The sequence below is a fragment of the Phyllobates terribilis genome, unplaced genomic scaffold (genome assembly GCF_046119375.1).
Source record: "Phyllobates terribilis strain yellow unplaced genomic scaffold, ASM4611937v1 Scaffold_9__5_contigs__length_417890890, whole genome shotgun sequence".
Taxonomy (NCBI): Eukaryota; Metazoa; Chordata; class Amphibia; order Anura; family Dendrobatidae; genus Phyllobates; species Phyllobates terribilis.
The window spans coordinates 280,018,992-280,039,646 of NW_027362769.1; the positions used below are offsets into that span (position 1 = coordinate 280,018,992).

Sequence of the window (20,655 nt, forward strand, 5' to 3'; positions counted from 1 at the left end):
ATTAGAGACCAGGTCAATGCCACACAGAGTTCTAGCAGCAGACACATCTCTTCAACAACTGTTAAGAGGAGACTTTGTCCAGCAGGCCTTCATGGTAAAATAGCTGCTAGGAAACCACTGCTAAGAACAGGCAACAAGCAGAAGAGACTTGTTTGGGCTAAAGAACACAAGGAATGGACATTAGACCAGTGGAAATCTGTGCTTTGGTCTGATGAGTCCAAATTTGAGATCTTTGGTTCCAACCACCGTGTCTTTGTGCGACGCAGAAAAGGTGAACGGATGGACTCTACATGCCTGGTTCCCACCGTGAAGCATGGAGGAGTAGGTGTGATGGTGTGGGGGTGCTTTGCTGGTGACACTGTTGGGGCTTTATTCAAAATTGAAGGCATACTGAACCATCATGGCTACCACAGCATTTTGCAGCGGCATGCTATTCCATCCGATTTGCGTTTATTTGGACCATCATTTATTTTTCAACAGGACAATGACCCCAAACACACCTCCAGGCTGTGTAAGGGCTATTTGACCAAGAAGCAGAGTGATGGGGTGCTACGCCAGATGACCTGGCCTTTTCAGTCACCAGACCTGAACCCAATCGAAATGGTTTGGGGTGAGCTGGACCGCAGAGTGAAGGCAAAAGGGCCAACAAGTGCTAAGCATCTCTGGGAACTCCTTCAAGGTTGTTGGAAGACCATTTCCGGTGACTACCTCTTGAAGCTCATCAAGAGAATGCCAAGAGTGTGCAAAGCAGTCATCAAAGCAAAAGGTGGCTACTTTGAAGAACCTAGAATATAAGACATATTTTCAGTTGTTTCACACTTTTTTGTTAAGTATATAATTCCACATGTGTTAATTCATAGTTTTGATGCCTTCAGTGTGAATGTACAATTTTCATAGTCATGAAAATACAAAAAAATCTTTAAAAGAGAAGGTGTGTCCAAACTTTTGGTCTGTACTGTATTTGACAAAGATAACACAGGTAAACACAAAACGCTGTTTTTAAATGAAGCTCTTTATTATTAAGGGAAAAAGAAATACAAACCTATAGGACCCTGTGTGAAAAAGTGATTGCCCCTTAAACTTAATAACTGGTTGGGTACCCTTAGCAGCAACAACTGCAATCAAGAGTTTGCAATAACTGGCAATGAGTCTTTTGCAATGACCTGGAGGAATTTTGGCCCATTCATCTTTGCAAAATTGTTGTAATTCAGCCACATTGGAGGGTTTCTGAACATGAACCGCATTTTTAAGGTCATGCCACAGCATCTCAATTGGATTAAGGTCCGGACTTTGACTAGGCCACTCCAAACTCTTAATTTTGCTTTTCTTAAGCCATTCAGAGGTGGACTTTCTGGTGTGTTTTGGATCATTGTCCTGCTGCATAACCCAAGTGCGCTTCAGCTTGAGGTCAAGAACAGATGTCTGGACATTCTCCTTCAGGATGAGACAGCAAAATTCATGGTTCCATTTACCACAGCAAGTCTTCCAGGTTGTGAAGCAAGCAAAACAGCCCCAGACCATCACACTACCACCACCATATTTTACTGTTGGTATGATGTTCCTTTTCTGAAATGCTGTTACTTCTACGCCAGATATAATGGGACATACACCTCCCAAAAAGTTCAACTTTTGTCTCATCAGTCCACAGAGTATTCTCCCAAAAGTCTTGGCGATCATCAAGATGTTTTCTGGCAAAACTGAGACGAGCCTTTATGTTCTTTTTGCTCAGCAGTGGTTTTCGTCATGGAACTCTGCTATGCATGACATTTTTGCCCAGTCTCTATTTTATGATGGAGTCATGAACACTTACCTTAACTGAGGCGAGTAAGGCCTGCAGTTCTTTGCATGTTGTTGTTGGGTCTTTTGTGACCTCTTGAATGAGTGGTCCCTGCGCTCTTGGGGTAATTTTGGACGGCCGGGCACTCCTGGGAAGGTTCACCACTGTTGCACGTTTTCTTCATTTGTGGATAATGGCTCTCACTGTGGTTCGCTGGAATCTAAAAAGCTTTCGAAAATGGCTTTATGACCTTTTCCAGACTGATAGATCTCAATTACTTTGTTTCTCATTTGTTCCTCAATTTCTTTGGATCGCAGCATGATGTCTAGCTTTTGATGATCTTTTGCTCTACTTCACTTTGTCACGCAGGTCCTATTTAAGCAAGTTCTTGATTGAGAACAAGTGTGGCAGTAATCTGGCCTGTGTGTGGCTAGGGAAATTAAACTCAGCTTCCCAAAGATGTCATAAACCACAGTTAATTTATGTTCTAAGGGGGGCAATCACTTTTTCACACAGGGCCCTGTAGGTTTGCATTTCTTTTTACCTTCATTTAAAAACTGCATTTGTGTTACATTATATATATATATATAGTGTGACAAATATGCAAAAGAATAAGAAATCAGGAAGGGCAAACACTTTTTCACACCTATATATATTTTATATATATATATATATATATATATATATATATATATATATATATATATATATATATATATATATATATATATATATATATATATATATATATATATATATATATATACACACACACAGTGCCTACAAGTAGTATTCAACCCCCTGCAGATTTAGCTGGTTGACACATGCGGAATTAACTTGGCATTGTGACATTTGTACTGTAGATCAGCCTGGAAGTGGGAAATGCACTGCAGCAAATTTTGTTTTGGCTTTTTTTTTTTTTTTTTTTAAACGTTAAAAGTTAATTCAGAGTGTCATTTATTATTCAACCCCTCAAACCACAAGAATTCTGTTTGGTCCCCCTAAAGTATTAAGAAGTAGTTCAGGCACCAAGAATAATGAGCTTCACATGTGTGGATTAAAGATCTCTTTTGCCAGCCTTTTCTGACTATTTAAGACCCTCCCCAAACTTGTGAACAGCACTCAGACATGGTCAACATGGTAAAGACAAAGGAGCATTCCAAGGCCATCAGAGACAAGATCGTGGAGGGTCACAAGGCTGGCAAGGGGTACAAAACCCTTTCCAAGGAGTTGGGCCTACCTGTCTCCACTGTTGGGAGCATCATCCGTAAGTGGAAGGCTTATGGAACTACTGTTAGCCTTCCACGGCCAGGACAGCCTTTGAAAGTGTCCTCCCGTGCCGAGGCCAGGCTTGTCCGAAGAGTCAAGGCTAACCCAAGGACAACAAGGAAGGAGCTCCGGGAAGATCTCATGGCAGTGGGGACATTGGTTCCAGTCAATACCATAAGTAACGTACTCCACCGCAATGGTCTCCGTTCCAGACGAGCCCGTAAGGTACCTTTACTTTCAAAGCGTCATGTCAAGGCTCATCTACAGTTTGCTCATGATCACTTGGAGGACTCTGAGACAGACTGGTTCAAGGTTCTATGGTCTGATGAGACCAAGATCGAGATCTTTGGTGCCAACCACACACGTGACGTTTGGAGACTGGATGGCACTGCATACGACCCCAAGAATACCATCCCTACAGTCAAGCACGGTGGTGGCAGCATCATGCTGTGGGGCTGTTTCTCAGCCAAGGGGCCTGGCCATCTGGTCCGCATCCATGGGAAGATGGATAGCACGGCCTACCTGGAGATTTTGGCCAAGAACCTCCGCTCCTCCATCAAGGATCTTAAGATGGGTCGTAATTTCATCTTCCAACAAGACAACGACCCAAAGCACACAGCCAAGAAAACCAAGGCCTGGTTCAAGAGGGAAAAAGTCAAGGTGTTGGAGTGGCCTAGTCAGTCTCCTGACCTTAACCCAATTGAAAACTTGTGGAAGGAGCTCAAGAATAAAGTCCACATGAGACACCCAAAGAACCTAGATAACTTGGAGAAGATCTGCATGGAGGAGTGGGCCAAGATAACTCCACAGACCTGTGCCGGCCTGATCAGGTCTTATAAAAGACGATTATTAGCTGTAATTGCAAACAAGGGTTATTCCACAAAATATTAAACATAGGGGTTGTATAATAATTGACCCACACTTTTATGTTTAAAATGTAATAAAATTCAACTGAGCAACATAACTTTTTGGTTTGTAAGATTTATGCTTCTGTTCATAAAACCTACTCTCGTTTGCAGTTTGAAGGATCTAACTTATTTGCATCTTATCAAACCAGCTAAATCTGCAGGGGGTTGAATACTACTTGTAGGCACTGTATATATATATATATATATATATATATATATATATATATATATACAGTACAGACCAAAAGTTTGGACACACCTTCTCATTTAAACATTTTTCTGTATTTTCATGACTATGAAAAATGTACATTCACACCAAAGGCATCAAAACTATGAATTAACACATGTGCCATTATATACTTAACAAAAAAGTGTGAAACAACTGAAAATATGTCTTATATTCTAGGTTCTTCAAAGTAGCCATCTTTTGCTTTGATGACTGCTTTCACCATAGAACTCTAGTTTCATTATAGTGGTTGATCAAGCTCATATTTTAAACTGTGATTTATGTTCATTTTAAAACTGCATGTTTTATTCCAAAAATTAAACACATTCTTACCCAATTAAAAGAAAAGCCTTAACCCTTTGCTCAGGGCTCACACGTGCTAGGTACTTCTTTGCTTCAGATTTGTTTCGGTGTTTCATGCAAATTTCAACGTATGGCTGTTTAAAAAAAAAATACATATATAGTATTTTCAGAAGGGTGCTAATGTAATGTTTACGTGGCATGTAAATCTTTAAATATGCAGATTCTTCTTATATAGTGAAATTTCTTAAAAAAGCTAAAATTACAGTGAATCAGTCAAATTTCATAATACAAGCTGCCTACATGTAAATCTCAGACATGACCAGGCTGGTATACAGTGGGTACGGAAAGTATTCAGACCCCTTTAAATTTTCATTCTGTTTCATTGCAGCCATTTGGTAAATTCTAAAAAGTTAATTTTTTTCTCATTAAAGTACACTCTGTACCCCATCTTGATTGAAAAAAAACCCAGAAATGTAGAAATTTTTGCAAATTTATGAAAAAAGAAAAACTGAACTATCACATGGTCATAAGTATTCAGACCCTTTCCTCAGTATTGAGTAGAAGCACCCTTTTGAGCTAGTACAGCAATGAGTCTTCTTGGGAATGATGCAACAAGTTTTTCACACCTGGATTTGGGGATCCTCTGCCATTGTTCCTTGCAGATCATCTCCAGTTCTGTCAGGTTGGATGGTGAACGTTGGTGGACAGCGATTTTCAGGTCTCTCCAGAGATGCTCAATTGAGTTTAGGTCAGGGGTCTGGATGGGCCAGTCAAGAATGGTCACAGAGCTGTTCTGAAGCCACTCCTTTTTATTTTAGCTGTGTGCTTAGAGTCATTGTCTTGTTGGAAGGTGAACCTTCGGCCAACTCTGAGGTCCAGAGCACTCTGGAAGAGGTTTTCATCCAGGATATCTCTGTACTTGGCCGCATTCATGTTTCCTTCAATTGCAACCAGTCGTCCTGTCCCTGCAGTTGAAAAACACCCCCATAGCATGATGGTGCCACCACCATGTTTCACTGGTGGGTTTGTATTGGGCAGGTGATGAGCAGTGCCTGGTTTTCTCCACACATACCGCTTAGAATGATCACCACAAAGTTCTATCTTCGTCTCATCAGACCAGAGAATCTTATTTCTCATAGTCTGGAAGTCCTTCATGTGTTTTTGAGCAAACTCTATGCGGGCTTTCATATGTCTTGCACTGGGGAGAGGCTTCAGTCAGGCCACTCTGCCATAAAGGCTCGACTGGTGGAGAGCTGCAGTGATAGTTGACTTTGTGGAACTTTCTCCCATCTCCCTACTGCATCTCTGAAGCTCAGCCACAGTGATCTTGGGGTTCTTCTTTAACTCTCTCACCAAGGCTCTTCTCCCACGATTGCTCAGTTTGGCTGCATGGCCAGGTCTAGGAAGACTTTGGTGGTCTCAAACTTCTTCCATTTAAGGATTATGGAGGCCACTGTGATCTTAGGAACCTTGAGTAATGCAGAAATTCTTTTGTAACCTAGGCCAGATCTGTGTCTTGCCACAATTCTGTCTCTGAGATCCTTGGGCAGTTCCTTTGAACTCATGATTCTCATTTGGTCTGACATGCACTGTGAGCTGTGAGGTCTTATATAGACAGGTGTGCGCCTTTCCAAATCAAGTCCTATCAGTTTAATTAAACACAGCTGGACTCCATTGAAGGAGTAGAACCATCTCAAGGAGGATCACAAGGAAATGGACAGCATGTGACTTAAATATGAGTGTCTGAGCAATGGGTCTGAATACTTATGACCATGTGATATTTCAGTTTCTCTTTTTTAATAAATCTGCAAAAATTTCTAGATTTCTGTTTTTTTTCAGTCAAGATGAGGTGCAGCGTGTACTTTAATGAGAAAAAAAAATGAACTTTTTAGAATTTACCAAATGGCTGTAATAAAACAGTGAAAAATTTAAAAGGGATCTGAATACTTCCCGTACCCACTGTACTTACTTTAAAAATTCCATATCAGTGTGGCTTTATAATCCTCATATTAAAGTGAGCATTTTAGAAGTCTAGCGATCGATGGAAAGAGCTCATTAGTACAAGTGTATTCAAACTTCACCCACCAAGCCTGACTGACAGCTGCAATTTGTACAGAGCAGTGTTTGAGTTTTAGCTGGAGAGGAGGGACATTAAGGGCCTCTATACATATTAGACTAAAAGTCAGCTGAACCTGCCGATATAGACGGGTTCGGCTGACGGTCTAATGTGTATGGGGCGCCAGCTGACTGATGGTTGGAAGAGATGTCTGTTTTTGGACTGCAGATCACATTGCCCTCACTGAGATGAGCCGCCAACTGAAGTGTCAGTCGGTGGCTTTCTAATAGAGAACACAGGTGCACTTGGCTGTGCGAATGCTCCTGTATATGTGAGAGTTGGCTAAGATGACTTGCAGCTGAAACATAGTTTGGCCAACAGCCACCTAATGTGTATGACCAGCTTATGGAGTTGTCAATCAGGCTAGACGGGTCTATTCAATAATGTATGTGAACTCTAGTAACAAATCTATTAATTCTAAATAACAATTTTTTTTTATTTATAATATTAAAATATAACTTTTAATCCATCGTTAAAAAAGAGCCACATATAAACTGACAGACTATCAACAAGAAAAATGAACATATAACACAAATATCTTATATAAATGCCCGCCTCTATGGTATGAGGTGAAAGTTTTTTCCACATAAATTTGATGTTAGGTGTACAAAAGGTATAAAACATTTAAAAATATATATATAAATGGAATTATCTTATCCATTTATTTTTGTGGACTGTGGAGTGAAGGTGATCCTGGTGCTGGAGAAGACCTTCAATCAATAAGTTCAGGGGAGCATCCAATATTGAGAAAGCCCTAATAAGCCCTGTGAGTCTATGCTAACCCTGAAAACCCCAAAGCTCCAGACCCCTTACAAGGGGATCCTCACAGATTTTCCCCAGACGTCCCTACTGGCTTGAGACGTGTTTCCTCCTACTTGGGTTCATCAAGGAATAGTGCCAGGGTAAATCCGAAACAGGGAAAGCAAGTTAGTGAAAGCCTTATCATTTGTCCCATGTTCAGGGTTTAAATAAGGAGATAGCCACATGTGGACAGTTACGTCCCTTCCGGTGGTCTGCAAGTCTCCTCCGCCCGCGGCCCCGCCACACAAGAGCCGCAACGTCAAGTCCGGTCCATGTAATGCAAATCCCGGAAGTGGTGTATGCCGCAAGGCCTGCTGGTTATCTGCCGCGACACCACATCCAGTCTATGAAGCGCATATTGAATATAGTGAATGCCACATGCACGATCCAGCATTTACAGCGATGTCACATCCTGCCCTGTCAAAAAAAAACTGGACATGATGTGAACCCATATTGGAACATAAAATGCAGCTCAAAGGATGAAAGCCATCCTTTCCTCACCATAGGATCTAGGGGGGCAGAGTCAAAGGTTACTCCTAAGTTCAGATCCTTTCTTATATAAAACTCTACCTCTGTTCCCCTCCATACGACCAAAATATCATCTATATAGCGGGTACATAATTCTAATTTGTTTGTCTAAGATTGATTATTTGCTGAAAACAAACCTATGCTAGCCAGCTCAGGAGGAGACTAGCATAAGTAGAGACATAGGGGTTCCCCATCGCCGTGCCCCTAAGCTGGTGGAAGACACGCCCCCCCCCCCAAAAGAAAATAATTTCTTCTGAACAAAACCACAAAAGTTTAAGAATGAAGTCTTATGATCTAGCACTCAAAGAGTACTTCACTGCCTCCAATCCCTTGTTATGGAGGAGTACAGTCAGTAGCATAGCTACTGGGGGGGCATAGGGGGCCGTCGCCCCGGGCCCCGTCACATGGAGGGGCCCACGCAGAACCACGGCCGCTTCTGAGCGGCTGCGGATCTCTGATGTGTCTCAGAGACAGGGTAGCACGCTGCACGCACACTGCCTGTTCTCCATCTGGCTGAGATTCGGCAGCACAGCAGCCAATCGCACAGTCTCAGTGCAGCGTACAGAGCGGGCTGCAGAGCTGCTAACCTGATCTTCTTACAGGCTGGCAGCGCTGCGGTTAGTTCCTCCCATGTGCACTCTGATTGGTCCACAATGTACCCTGGGTCCTAGTGAGCAGCTGCAGCTTAGGCTGTGTGCCAAGACGGTGCCTGGCTGAACCAAGCAGATTCATCACATTCATAAATTTAGGGGCCGCTCTGCTGGGAACCAATTTTTTTTTTTAAATATATGAAGGCATATGATGTTACTGTGGGAGTGGGATGACAGTGAGGGGAAGAGGGGGAGCTGATTTGGGGTAGTAGGGGTGGTGTTAGGGGCCTTGTGTTCTGAGTTCAAGTGCAAGCTCATGTCCTAGTTGCTGTCTGGGGAGGGTGGAGATGGGGAGGTAGGGGGCTTATTATAATCCCCAGCCTGTTAGTATAACAAGCCCCCATACAGTAACTATGGCATGAGCTGCTCTGTATTTAAAGGGGTTGTCCTGTCTAAAACTGCAAGCTGCTCTGTGTGTCTGCAGACTTGTAAATCCTCATATTGGGTGTACTGCATGCTGTGAGGATTTGCATTGCCAGGAGCGGGCACTACAAGTATGTGCTATACATACTCCTGGTCACGTACCGATAGGGTGGGCACAGCCTTGCTCAATGCACGTGTATGGAGTGAGGATGGAAACTGTAAAGTTGTAATGTGGCTGGGAGTATGTACAGTATATCATATACTTGTATTCATGTGCCTGCTCCTGGCAACGGCAAATCCTCACAGGACACAGTAGGCACGATGTGAGGATTCACAAGTTTGCCGTCACAGAGTGACTTGTAGTTTTAGACAGGACAACCCCTTCAATAATTTCATTATAAGAGGCTCATTATTTGTATTAAGTTTTGAATGGGAACCTGTCACCAGGCTTTCCCCATATGATGTTCAGCCAGCATCTTTCAGCCCTTTAACAGCACTCTAGTTTGTTATATGTAAGTCTCCAATCCCCTCTGCAAGACACAGAAAAGAGCTTTTATTATTCTCACCTTCAGGATGGTCCGATGGACATCTCTGGTCTTGGTCTGGTGCCTCCTCTCTTCTTACGGTCACTGTCCTCCTTCATGCGGATGACTCATACGACATCATCCACAGTGTCATCCATCCCGCTCCTGTGCAGCCGCGCTTCTATCTACTCTACCGAGGGCAAAGCACAGTAATGTAGTGTGCATGTGCCGGCTTTACCTACGGGTCATTGGCATATATTTTTTGTGCCTTGCAGAGTGGATTGGGGACTTATATAAAGAATACTAGTGCACTGTAACAGAGGGCTTACAGGTGATGGCTGTACTTTATATGGGAAAAACCTGGTGACAGGTTCCCTTTAAAATGGTTGTCCGGGCATGGGATACAAGTCTGCAGTCACTTTACATGACTGCAGACTGCCAAATCAAGGTAGGATGTGGATTTGCCTGCTGTAATGAATCACTGATGCGATTAGGCGGTCATGGGACCACACGTATGCTATTTGCATGTGTCAGCTAGATAAGTTTGGCTTTTCTCAATACAAGATAATTGAGAGAAGCCAAAAGAGTCTAGTTGACACATGACCACAAGTTGCAGACCTGTGCTTACATGACCACCTGCTGATATAATGTCCGAAGCTGGGGACTCATGGGCCATTATTACTGTACATGTGGGGACGCGGAGGACATTATTAAATGTTAAGTGGGCACTTTAGAAGCATTATTGTGGCACTCAGTAGTGTGACCCTCAAATGTCCACAGGGGGCATTATCCCTTTGCGGACCCTGTTTAGAGCATTTGCACATGGCACTAATAGTTTCTAGGGGTCAGTTTTACCATGTAGAGGGCACAAAGGAGGCATTATTACTATGTAAGGGGCACAGTGGTGGGCATTACTATGTGGAGCCCTATTATTGTACCACACAGCAGGTGCAGTGATAGGGGAACATACGGCAGCAGCAGATCAGTATTGGGGTGAAAGCAGGATGAGGAGTTTGTGCAGGTTGGAAATATATGTGCTGGAATTGTGAGAAGCCAAATGTGTCTTTGTTGGAATCTCTGCAGACGAGTCCTGGCTGGAGAAGATGTCATATTGGTCTGGGCTGGATGGAAAAGACGGGAAAAGTGAACGCCTCCATCACAAAGAACATCAGCTGTAAGTCACTATATATAACTGCATTGTAATAACTTATATGGTCGCCAGGACTGATAACTAGTACCATAGGTCACCGTATAGCGGTAATCTCACTGTTAATCTTTGTGCACAGATTTGTTTTTAGTAACAGCGCGGTCATCCACTGAGGTTCCCCTATACCTATTAAGATCCGCCACCATAGTTGTTATCTGGGTTACCAGTTAGGGGCCCACTCAGATATTTCGTCCCCCCCTGAGCTGAACCCCTAGCTACGCCTCTGAGTACAGTGCTTCCACATCAATACTGGCCAAAATGAAGTCTGAACCAGAATGTAGTCCCTCCAATTTTCGGAAATGATTAGTAGTATCCTGTGTGTAGGACTGAAGTGCAACAAGAAATGTCTTTGTACAGAATCCAGATTCTGGCTCTAGATGCCTATTCCTGAGACAATCGGTCTTCCCTTAAGGGGGGCGTTAACCCGTTATGCACCTTTAGCAGATGATAAAAAGTAGCCGTCACTGGGTATTTTGGTAGCAAAAAAACTCTGATTTGTTAAATAAGCCCAGATGTAGGCCATCTGTAATCAAGTTTTTGAGTGCCTCATTGAATTTTGGGGTAGGATTCCATGGGAGGACTTCATTACCTTGTTTGTCACTAAGAAGCGTTCTGCAAAGAGGTCTATAATGTGTGGTATCGAGGATTACTATGTTTCCCCCCTCATCAGAGGGTTTAATCATAATTTTATCTTAATCTCTTTGTAGATCTAACAGACCCGGCATTTCTTCTTTCGTACACTTGAAATTAGTTAATCCATCTTTTCTTGATACTCTCATTAAATCTCTAGAAACCAAGTTTGTGAATATGTCAATTGATGACAGATCCCCTTGTGTGGGGAACATTTAGGTGCGCTTATTTTTTAGGGTTGTAAAGGGTCCCTTTCCCTCAGGGTTATTTTTCTCTTCTGTTACACTAGTTAGTAGCCTGACCTCTCCAAGGAGTTCTTCTGGAATGGCCAAATAACTACAAAGCTTTCTATCCTTTTTAACAAATAGTTTATGCTATTTTAATTTTCATGTGAACAAGTGTAAATCCTTAATACATTCAAATTGATCAAAATCTGAACTAGGAATAAATGAGAGACCCTTGCTTAGAATCCCCATCTGTTAATTGTCTATACGATAGGTTACAAATTTATTCTGAACCTCTGTGTCTGACGTTTCTGTGTCTGTTGAAGAGATTTCAGAGTTCAAATCCCTGATATCCCTTTTGATATTCAAGACAACGTATGCTTTGTTATCTTTAAAATCCGGCAAGTCTCATATATTGTTTATGCTTTCGTTCCTTTATGTGGAACTGAAATCTTTCCAGTATATTCTGCAAATGTTGTTCATTGTTGCTAAAATCTGTTTCTGAAGAAAACTTCTTCGTAATTTCTATCTGTTCTTTTACTTTCTCATTCAGACTGGAGATTCTTTTTCTCTTCCTCTAGAAGTTGCATAAATCTTAATGAGCAATCAGTCACTTTCTTCTCTCATTCAGCTAACAATGAATAAACAAATGTGCACAAAATGAAGACATCATAAAAAAATAAATAAAAAAATAATTCCAACAATACATTATGTCTTATTAATGAATGACTATTTTTCATGAGGTCTTCATTTTGTGCATATTTCTTTATTCAATGTTATTATTGTTTATTGTTCTGTAACGAGTATTAAGAGAATTATCCTGTTTAATTGTTATGCTGTGCTATTGGCTCTTGGATTAATTATAGACGACAGGTGTGGGGTCATGTATATAAATATGTAAAGACTTCATATATGTTTTATTTGTGCCATGACTAAGAGCTATCTTTGCTTGAAAAGCACAGGCCTAGTGTTTCCCAGGTTTTTAACATGTCTCAATAATAAGTTTATTTTTTATATTTTATAATATAATACCTTGGCGATAGCTGGATCTTTTTTCTCCTTACACACCTTGTTTCACCTGGGAACAGGACTCAGGACTTCCTTGCACCACACCCATGCAGGAACAACTGCCCTCAACTGCTCCTTCTCTTCTCCCTTCTCATCTCCTCTTTCCACAATCGCATACAAGATTTCTCCCGTGCATCCCCCCCTACTCTGGAACTCTCCACTCCAACATATCAGACTCTCGCCTACCGTGGAAACCTTCAAAAGGAACCTGAAGACCCACCTCTTCCGACAAGCCTACAATCTGCAGTAACCCTCGTTCCACCACACCGCTGCACGATCAGCTCTACCCTCACCTACTTTATCCTCACCCATCCCTTGTAGACTGTGAGCCCTCGCAGGCAGGGTCCTCTCTCCTCCTGTACCAGTCGCGGTCATGTTTTCTTCAAGATTATTGTAATTGTTTTTGTATGTATACCCCTTTTTCACATGTAAAGCGCCATGGAATAAATGGCGCTATAGTAATAAATATTAATAATAGGTGATCTGATGTAATCTCCTATAAAGTCACAGAGAATCTGTCTGAACCCCAATTACACTAATGAATCTATTATTATTTAGTAGCAGAATTGATAGTTTTTTTTTTTTATATTAAAATATACAGTGCTGGCAAAAAAAATCTTTACAAGTTCAATGAAACCACTAAATCTTAATATTCAAGTGGATTCAAGTGTTTTATTGTGGATATTTTATTACAATTAGTATTTTGTCATGTCACCCTTACATTTTATCACCATCTGCAGTCGTTTAGGCATGGACTCAGCAAGGCTGGCTAAGTATGTGGAGTCCATGTTTACCCACAGTGTCTTCAGCACCTCCTTTAGATTGTTGATGTTGCTGGGTCGTGTCTCTTGAACCTTGTTTTTCATTAAATTTCAGGCATTTTCTATGGGGTTAAGGTCAGGGAAATTACCTGGCCACTCTAAAATGTTAATGTTATGGTCACTGAGAAACTTTCTCACGGCCTTGGCTTTGTGGACAGGGGCTCCATCATGCATAAAGTAATCACACTGATGTATGACCCAAAAAGTAAGCATGTGTTCTTCCAAAACAGTAATATAATTGCTTGCTTTCATAGTTATAATCTTGGGAAGGAAGTACAAACCTGCCCTGCCCATGCTTCCACTGAATGCACCCCACACCATCACACTGTCAGGGTGTTTAACAGTCTTAACTGTATATTTTGGGTCATAACGTGACACTGTACTCGGACGACGCACAACCTTTGAGCCTCCCCTGACCAGCCTGAAAGTGCTCTCATCACTAAACATCACTTTCTTCCACTCTTCAGATGTCCAATCTTGATATTTCTTACAAAAGGCAAGCCGTTTCTTCTTCATTGCTGCTGTGAGCAGGGGCTTCTTTGCGGCACGGCAACTTGGTAGACCCAGGTCCTTCTGCAGGCGGTGACGAATTGTCCTAGTTGCGATGTTCTGGAGGAGCATAGGGTACTTATTTTTTATTTCAACGGCAGTTATAGAAGGATGTGACATCACTTCACGCTCCAGAAGCTTATCAGTCCTTGGTGAAGTCTTCTTAGGTGCGCCAGAGCCTGACTTCCTCTGCGGTACCATCCCAGTAGGCAATAATGCCGCCAACCGCTTCAGTTGAAAATTGCTTCTCTTGACACTCCCAGATCTCTAGCTACAGCAATCACTGAATCCCCCTTCTCGAGCAGAGTCAAGGCACGGGATTTCTCTTCCATTTTAAGCTTCTTTCGACCCATTGTGGGAGATAATATAAAAGTGAGGGAGATAATAAAAGACTGTCTAATAGCAAAACTGGCTGAGCTGCACATAACAACCAATGAGAGTGCAGCTTTCGCTTGACCAGAGAAGTGAAAACTGAGCATTGATTGGTTGATATTTGCAACAAAGCCAGCTTTAATATTAGACAGTTTTTTATTATCTCCCCCATTGTGTACACTTTTAAAAAGTGAAATTATGATGTGGATTTTATATGTAAAGTTTTTTTTTGCTGCGCAAGTGTAAAGATTTTTTTTGCCGGCACTGTAACTTAATACATCGTTAAAAAAAACCCACATATAAATTGACAGTCTTCCAACAAGCCAAATGAGCATGTAATACAAATATCTAATATAAATGCCTGACTATGGTGTGAGGTGTGGAGTGAAAGTGATCCTGGAGCTGGAAGAAAACCTTCATTCAGTAGATTCAGGGGAGCATCTAATATTGAGAAAGCCCTAATAAGCCCTGTGAGGAGATACTAACCCTGAAATCCCCAAACCTCCCATCCTTACAAGGGTAGTCCACAGCTGACCCTCAAGGTTTTTCTTAAGAAATTCCTACTGGCTCCCGACGTGTTTCCTCCTACCTGGATTCTTCATGGGAAAAGTGAAAGGGTTATACTGCCCAATCAGGCTCAAATTCAGGCATAGGGAAAGAAAGTCAGTAAAAAGCCTCATTATCGGAGGGGCTAAATTTTGGTTCAAGACTTCATTTTGGCCAGTATTGACGTGGCAGCACTGTACTCCTCCATTCCCCATAATAAGAGTATGGAGGAAGTGGATCACTTTTTGAGTGATCCAGGATATCAATATGAAGATCATGACTACTTTATTCTTAAACTTTTGTGGTTTTGTCAAGAAATAATTTTTTTTGTTTTTGGAGGGCGTGTTTTCCACTAGCTAAGGGTCACGACGATGGGGAACCCCTGTGCCCCAACCTATGCTAACCTGCTCCTGGGCTGCTGGGAGGAGACATCGTGTTTTCAGCAAATAATGAATCTTGGACGAATAAAATAGAATTGTGGACCCGCGATATATATATATTTTTGTTGGAGGGGAACAGAGGTAGAGTTTTTCTGGTTTTTGAAAGACAATAACTATAATACATTAGGACTTTCAATTGACATATGAACTCACTACCCTTTCTTGATAACTTAATTGTGAAAAATAAAACGAGGATAGGATAGAAAAGTATTTAGAAAACTGATGGCAACCTACTCATTCTTGAAATGGGAAAGCAATCACCCACTACCGCTAAAAAAGGGAATATCAAAGAGTCAGTATCTACGCGTATATAGAAATTGTGGTGATATGAATTCCTTCGGAGACCAAGCAGATGATTTAAAAAAGAAGTTCTTAGGGAAGGGTTACCCAAAGAAACCGCTTAATAGGGCTTTTAATGAAGCAAGATTGACCAAAAGAGAACAACTTTTGATCCCAAAAACAAAAATAAATGAGGAGACGGGAAAGGCAAGATTCATTACAACTTACGATAATGGAGCCCAAATAGTACGAACCATTCTCAAAAATCATTGGCCTATTTTGGAAATGGATAGTGATCTAAAAGAATTAATAGGCCAGGACCCACTCATAACATATAAAAGGGGTAGATCCCTTAAGGACAGACTGAGTCATTTCACCAGTCCCAGACAAGAAACATGGCTTCCCCCTAAAACAGTGGGTTGCTACACTTTTGGTAATTGTGTAGCCTGTTCCCACATCACCAAGAGTAAAACCTTCACAAATGGAGTGAGAAACAGGTGAAACATATACTGTAGCATCATGAGTTTCATAAACTGCTGAAAAAACAATAAGAGAGTTCAGAAGGAGGGTCGGAGATCATTTGTGCGACATTGCACATACAATTCATTGGCTGTAATCCATAATCATCAACATTAACAGAAATAAACACTTGAAATAGATCACTCTGTTTGTAATGACTCTATATAATATGAGTTTTACTTTTTGGATTGAAGAACTGAAATAAATTAAACTTTTGATGATATTCTAATTTTGTGAGAAGCACCTGTAAACAAGATATACCTCTCTCTTGTCATATCAACATCACACATGGAGATGTACCTACCCTACCCTAAGATTAAGGCTATGTGCCCACGTTGCGGATTACAAGCGTTTTTGATGCGGATTTTCCGCAGCGTAAACGCTTGTAAAACGCTTGTTAATCCGTCCTCCATGGTCCCCAATGAGAATCCGCAAGTTCTATGCCCATGCTGCGAATTTTTCCGCAGCGTTTATGCTGCGTTCAAAGATTCGCAGCATGTTCATTAATTTTGCGTTTCCGCATGCGGAATTGCCTTATTCAATGCATGAAAAAATGCAAGGCAATTCCGCATGTCGAAAACGCGTGATAAACGCGTGCGGAATTCCGCATGCGTTTTTCCGGGAGAGGACATGCGGAAATGAAGCAGAAATTTTCTGCTTCATTTCCGCAACGTGGGCACATAGCCTTAGGGTATGTGCACACGACGCAGAGATGAAGCAGAAAATTTCTGTATCATTTCTGCATCTCCCTGGCAGAAAAATCGCATGCAGATTGTGCATGCGTTTTTCCTGCGGAATACATGCGGATTCACATGCGTTTCCACATGCGTTTCCGCATGTGGATTGACAAGCGCTTTCCAGGCGATTTTAGCATCACCTGGAAAGTGCTTGACAACTAGGTCACACTATATAAATCCATGCAAACGGCATGGATTTATATAGTGTGACCCGAGAGACTGTATATACTTACCTCCGATGGCCCGCGCTGTCCTGCTGACACTCCGTTCTCCCGGCAACTTTGAATTGAAAGACCTGCAGACGTCAGCGTCACGTGACCCGTCACATGACTCTGACGTCAGCGCAGGTCCTTCAACTCACTGCAAGTGCCGGGAACCAAGCAGGAGCGCTGCGCGGGCCGACAGATGGTAAGTATATATATATTTTTTATTTAAGGGTATGTGCACACGATGCAGAAATGAAGCAGAAAATTTCTGCATCATTTCTGCATCTCCCTGGCAGAAAAAACGCATGCAGATTGTGCATGCGTTTTTCCTGCGGAATACATGCCGGATTCACATGCGTTTCCGCATGTGGATTGACAAGCGCTTTCCAGGCGATTTTAGCATCACCTGGAAAGTGCTTGACAACTAGGTCACACTATATAAATCCATGCAAACAGCATGGATTTATATAGTGTGACCCGAGAGAGTGTATATACTTACCTCTGATGGCCCGCGCTGTCCTGCTGACACTCCGTTCTCCCTCGCCGGCAACTTTGAATTGAAAGACCTGCCGACGTCAGTGTCACGTGACCCGTCTTGCGGAATTGGCGCGTTCTAATGCAAGTCAATGTCGCGTTTACGCAAAATTAATTGACATGCTGCGGATTTTTGAGCGTAAACGCCGCGGAAACGCATTAAAAACGCATGGTAGAAGGGCAGCAATGTTCCCCAATTGAAATCCGCATGTGCTGTGCCCATGATGCAGATTTTTCCGCAGCGTAAATGCTGCGCTCAAAAATCCGCAGCATGTCAATTAATTTTGCGTAAACGCGGCGTTCTCGCCGCCATTGACTTGCATTAGAACGCGCCAATTCCGCAAGACTGCATCTGTACTTGCGTTATTGGCGCGTTCTAATGTGCGGATGGTACCCGAGTGTGGAGAAGAGGAGAGTCTCATCCACACCCAGGTACCATTAAAAAAGCTGTAAAACAAGAATAAAATAAAAAATATATATATACTTACCATCTGTCGGCCCGCGCAGCGCTCCTGCTTGGTTCCTGGCACTTGCAGTGAGTTGAAGGACCTGCGCTGACGTCAGAGTCATGTGACGGGTCACGTGACGCTGACGTCGGCAGGTCTTTCAATTCAAAGTTGCCGGCGAGGGAGAATGGAGTGTCAGCAGGACAGCGTGGACCATCAGAGGTAAGTATATACACTCTCACGGGTCACACTATATAAATCCATGCTATTTGCATGGATTTATATAGTGTGACCTAGTTGTCAAGCACTTTCCAGGTGATGTGGAAACGCATGTGAATCCGCATGTATTCCACAGGAAAAACACATGCACAATCTGCATGCGTTTTTTCTGCCAGGGAGATGCAGAAATGATGCAGAAATTTTCTGCTTCATTTCTGCATCGTGTGCACATACTCTTACAGCTTTTTTAATGGTACCTGGGTGTGGAGGAGACTCTCCTCTCCTCCACACTCGGGTACCATCCGCACATTAGAACGCGCCAATAACGCAAGTACAGATGCAGTCTTGCAGAATTGGTGCGTTCTAATGCAAGTCAATGGCGGCGAAAACGCCGCGTTTACGCAAAATTAATTGACATGCTGCGGATTTTTGAGCGCAGCGTTTACGCTGCGGAAAAATCCGCATCATGGGCACAGCACATGCGGATTTCAATTGGGGAACATTGCTGCCCTTCTACCATGCGTTTTTCATGCGTTTCCGCGGCGTTTACGCAACTGCAAAAACGCCGCGAAAACGCATTAAATACGCATCGTGTGAACTCAGCCTTAGAGGGATTGACAAAGTGGATGAACCAAGAACAGGTGGAGACTGAGACAAACTTATTTTGCAGAAAGAAGCATGGTGGATTTTCAAGCGTAGAACCACAACCCCTTTGGGATTAAACGAACAATTACAATATGGCTGATTTCTCTGAAAATTTTCCCTAAGGCCCCCTTCACTTTTTGCTACCCACATTTATACTTTTATAGGAAGACATCATTTTTGGCATATTACACTGATTGTTTAGTATCCTATTAGATGGTTCTTGTAACGTTTAATATTCAATTTTTTTTCTCTATACATAGGAGGCCCACTAATGCATCACAGCCTAAAAATACTAGAGCACGCTCGTGTGATAACAGAGTATCTTCGGCAAGCTCGAATACTATGCTCGAGTAGCCGCAGCTGCATGTTTTGAGGCTGTTTGATAGCCGCAACACATGCAGGGATTGCCTGTTTGTTAGGCAATCCATGCTGTGTTGCGGCTGTCGAACAGCCACGAGACACCTTATCTGAGCACGTTCGCTCAACACTAATAAGGCTTTCATGAACTTGCTTTTCCAATTCCAGAATTTGAGCCTGAGTAGGCAGTATGACCCTGGCACTACCCCCTGATGAATCCAGTTAGGAGGAATTGCGTCGGGAGCCAGTAGGGACGCCAAGTGGGTCAGCTGTGGACTGCCCTCTTAAAGGCAGGATCTTTGTGGTTTTCAGGGTTAGCATAGCCTCTCAGGGCTTCTCAATATTGGATGCTCCCCTGAAACCATTGAATGATTACTTCTCAAGCTCCAGGATCACCTTCACTCCACAAAAATAATTAGGTGAGAGAATTCCATTAATATATATTTTTAGATGTTTTATACCTTGTGTACACCTAACATTAATTTATGTGGAAAAAACTTCCCCCAAATTTTGGTTCAAGAGTTCATTTTGGCCAGAACGGACGTGGTAGCACTGTACATTCCCCATAACAAGGGAATGGAGGCAGTGGATCACTTTTTGAGTGGTAGAGGATGTCAATATGAAGATCATGACCACTTCATTCTTAAACTTCTATGGTTTTGTTTGACAAGATATTATTTTCTTTTTTAGAGGATATAAGATTATGCAGAGCTATGACTAGCTTTCTTTGAATGTTTGATCTATTAACATATATGCTGGTGCATTGCCATTATTCTTATAGTAAGATCCATAATCTTGCAACTTTTAACTTCGTTTTTACAAGCATTAATACATTCATTGATCTGTGTTTTAAAATGCTGTAAACTGAGCAGTAGTGTTGAGCATTTCGATACTGAAATATCGGGTATCGGCCGATATTCGCGGTATCGGAGTTCCGATACTTTTAGAATATCGAATACCGGAATTGGAAGTTCCCATAATGCCTGCGCTCTGCAGTGTCTCTGAAGGATGACAAGCTGGATGGCAGCACTCAGCTGCGATCCAGCCTGTCATCAGAATGCCATCCCAGCATGGGAGAATTCTCCTGATTGTTTAAAAGCCGGCGGGCGGAAAAAGCCGCCGGCTTTTAAACAATCACACAGCCCCATACTGCTTCCCCGCAGCCTCCAACCCCAATCCTCCGCTCCCCTCGCCACCTCACATCCCGATCGTAAGTTAGCACCGGGCGGGGAGCGCAGCACCAAGGAGTGGGGAGCGAAGGACCCGGGCGGGGAAGCCGGCAGTGAAAATACTTCACCGCCGGCTTTCCCGTTCTATGCTGCGCTCTCCCACCGGTTATTTCAAATGAACAGCTGAGGTATCAGCTGATGCTGATCAGCTGTTCATTTGAA

The 20,655-nt window shown here is 42.5% G+C and overlaps 1 protein-coding gene across 3 annotated transcripts in view; it reads right to left on the reverse strand.

Moving 5' to 3' along the window:
* Positions 1 to 20,655, reverse strand: part of VPS16 (VPS16 core subunit of CORVET and HOPS complexes) — a 334,351-nt gene that overhangs the window by 24,679 nt on the left and 289,017 nt on the right. For all 3 annotated transcript variants that reach the window (XM_073647833.1, XM_073647834.1, XM_073647832.1), the window contains one exon: positions 4,514 to 4,617. In XM_073647833.1, coding sequence (XP_073503934.1) covers positions 4,514 to 4,617 — 104 coding nt within the window. The remainder of the gene's footprint in view (positions 1 to 4,513; positions 4,618 to 20,655) is intronic.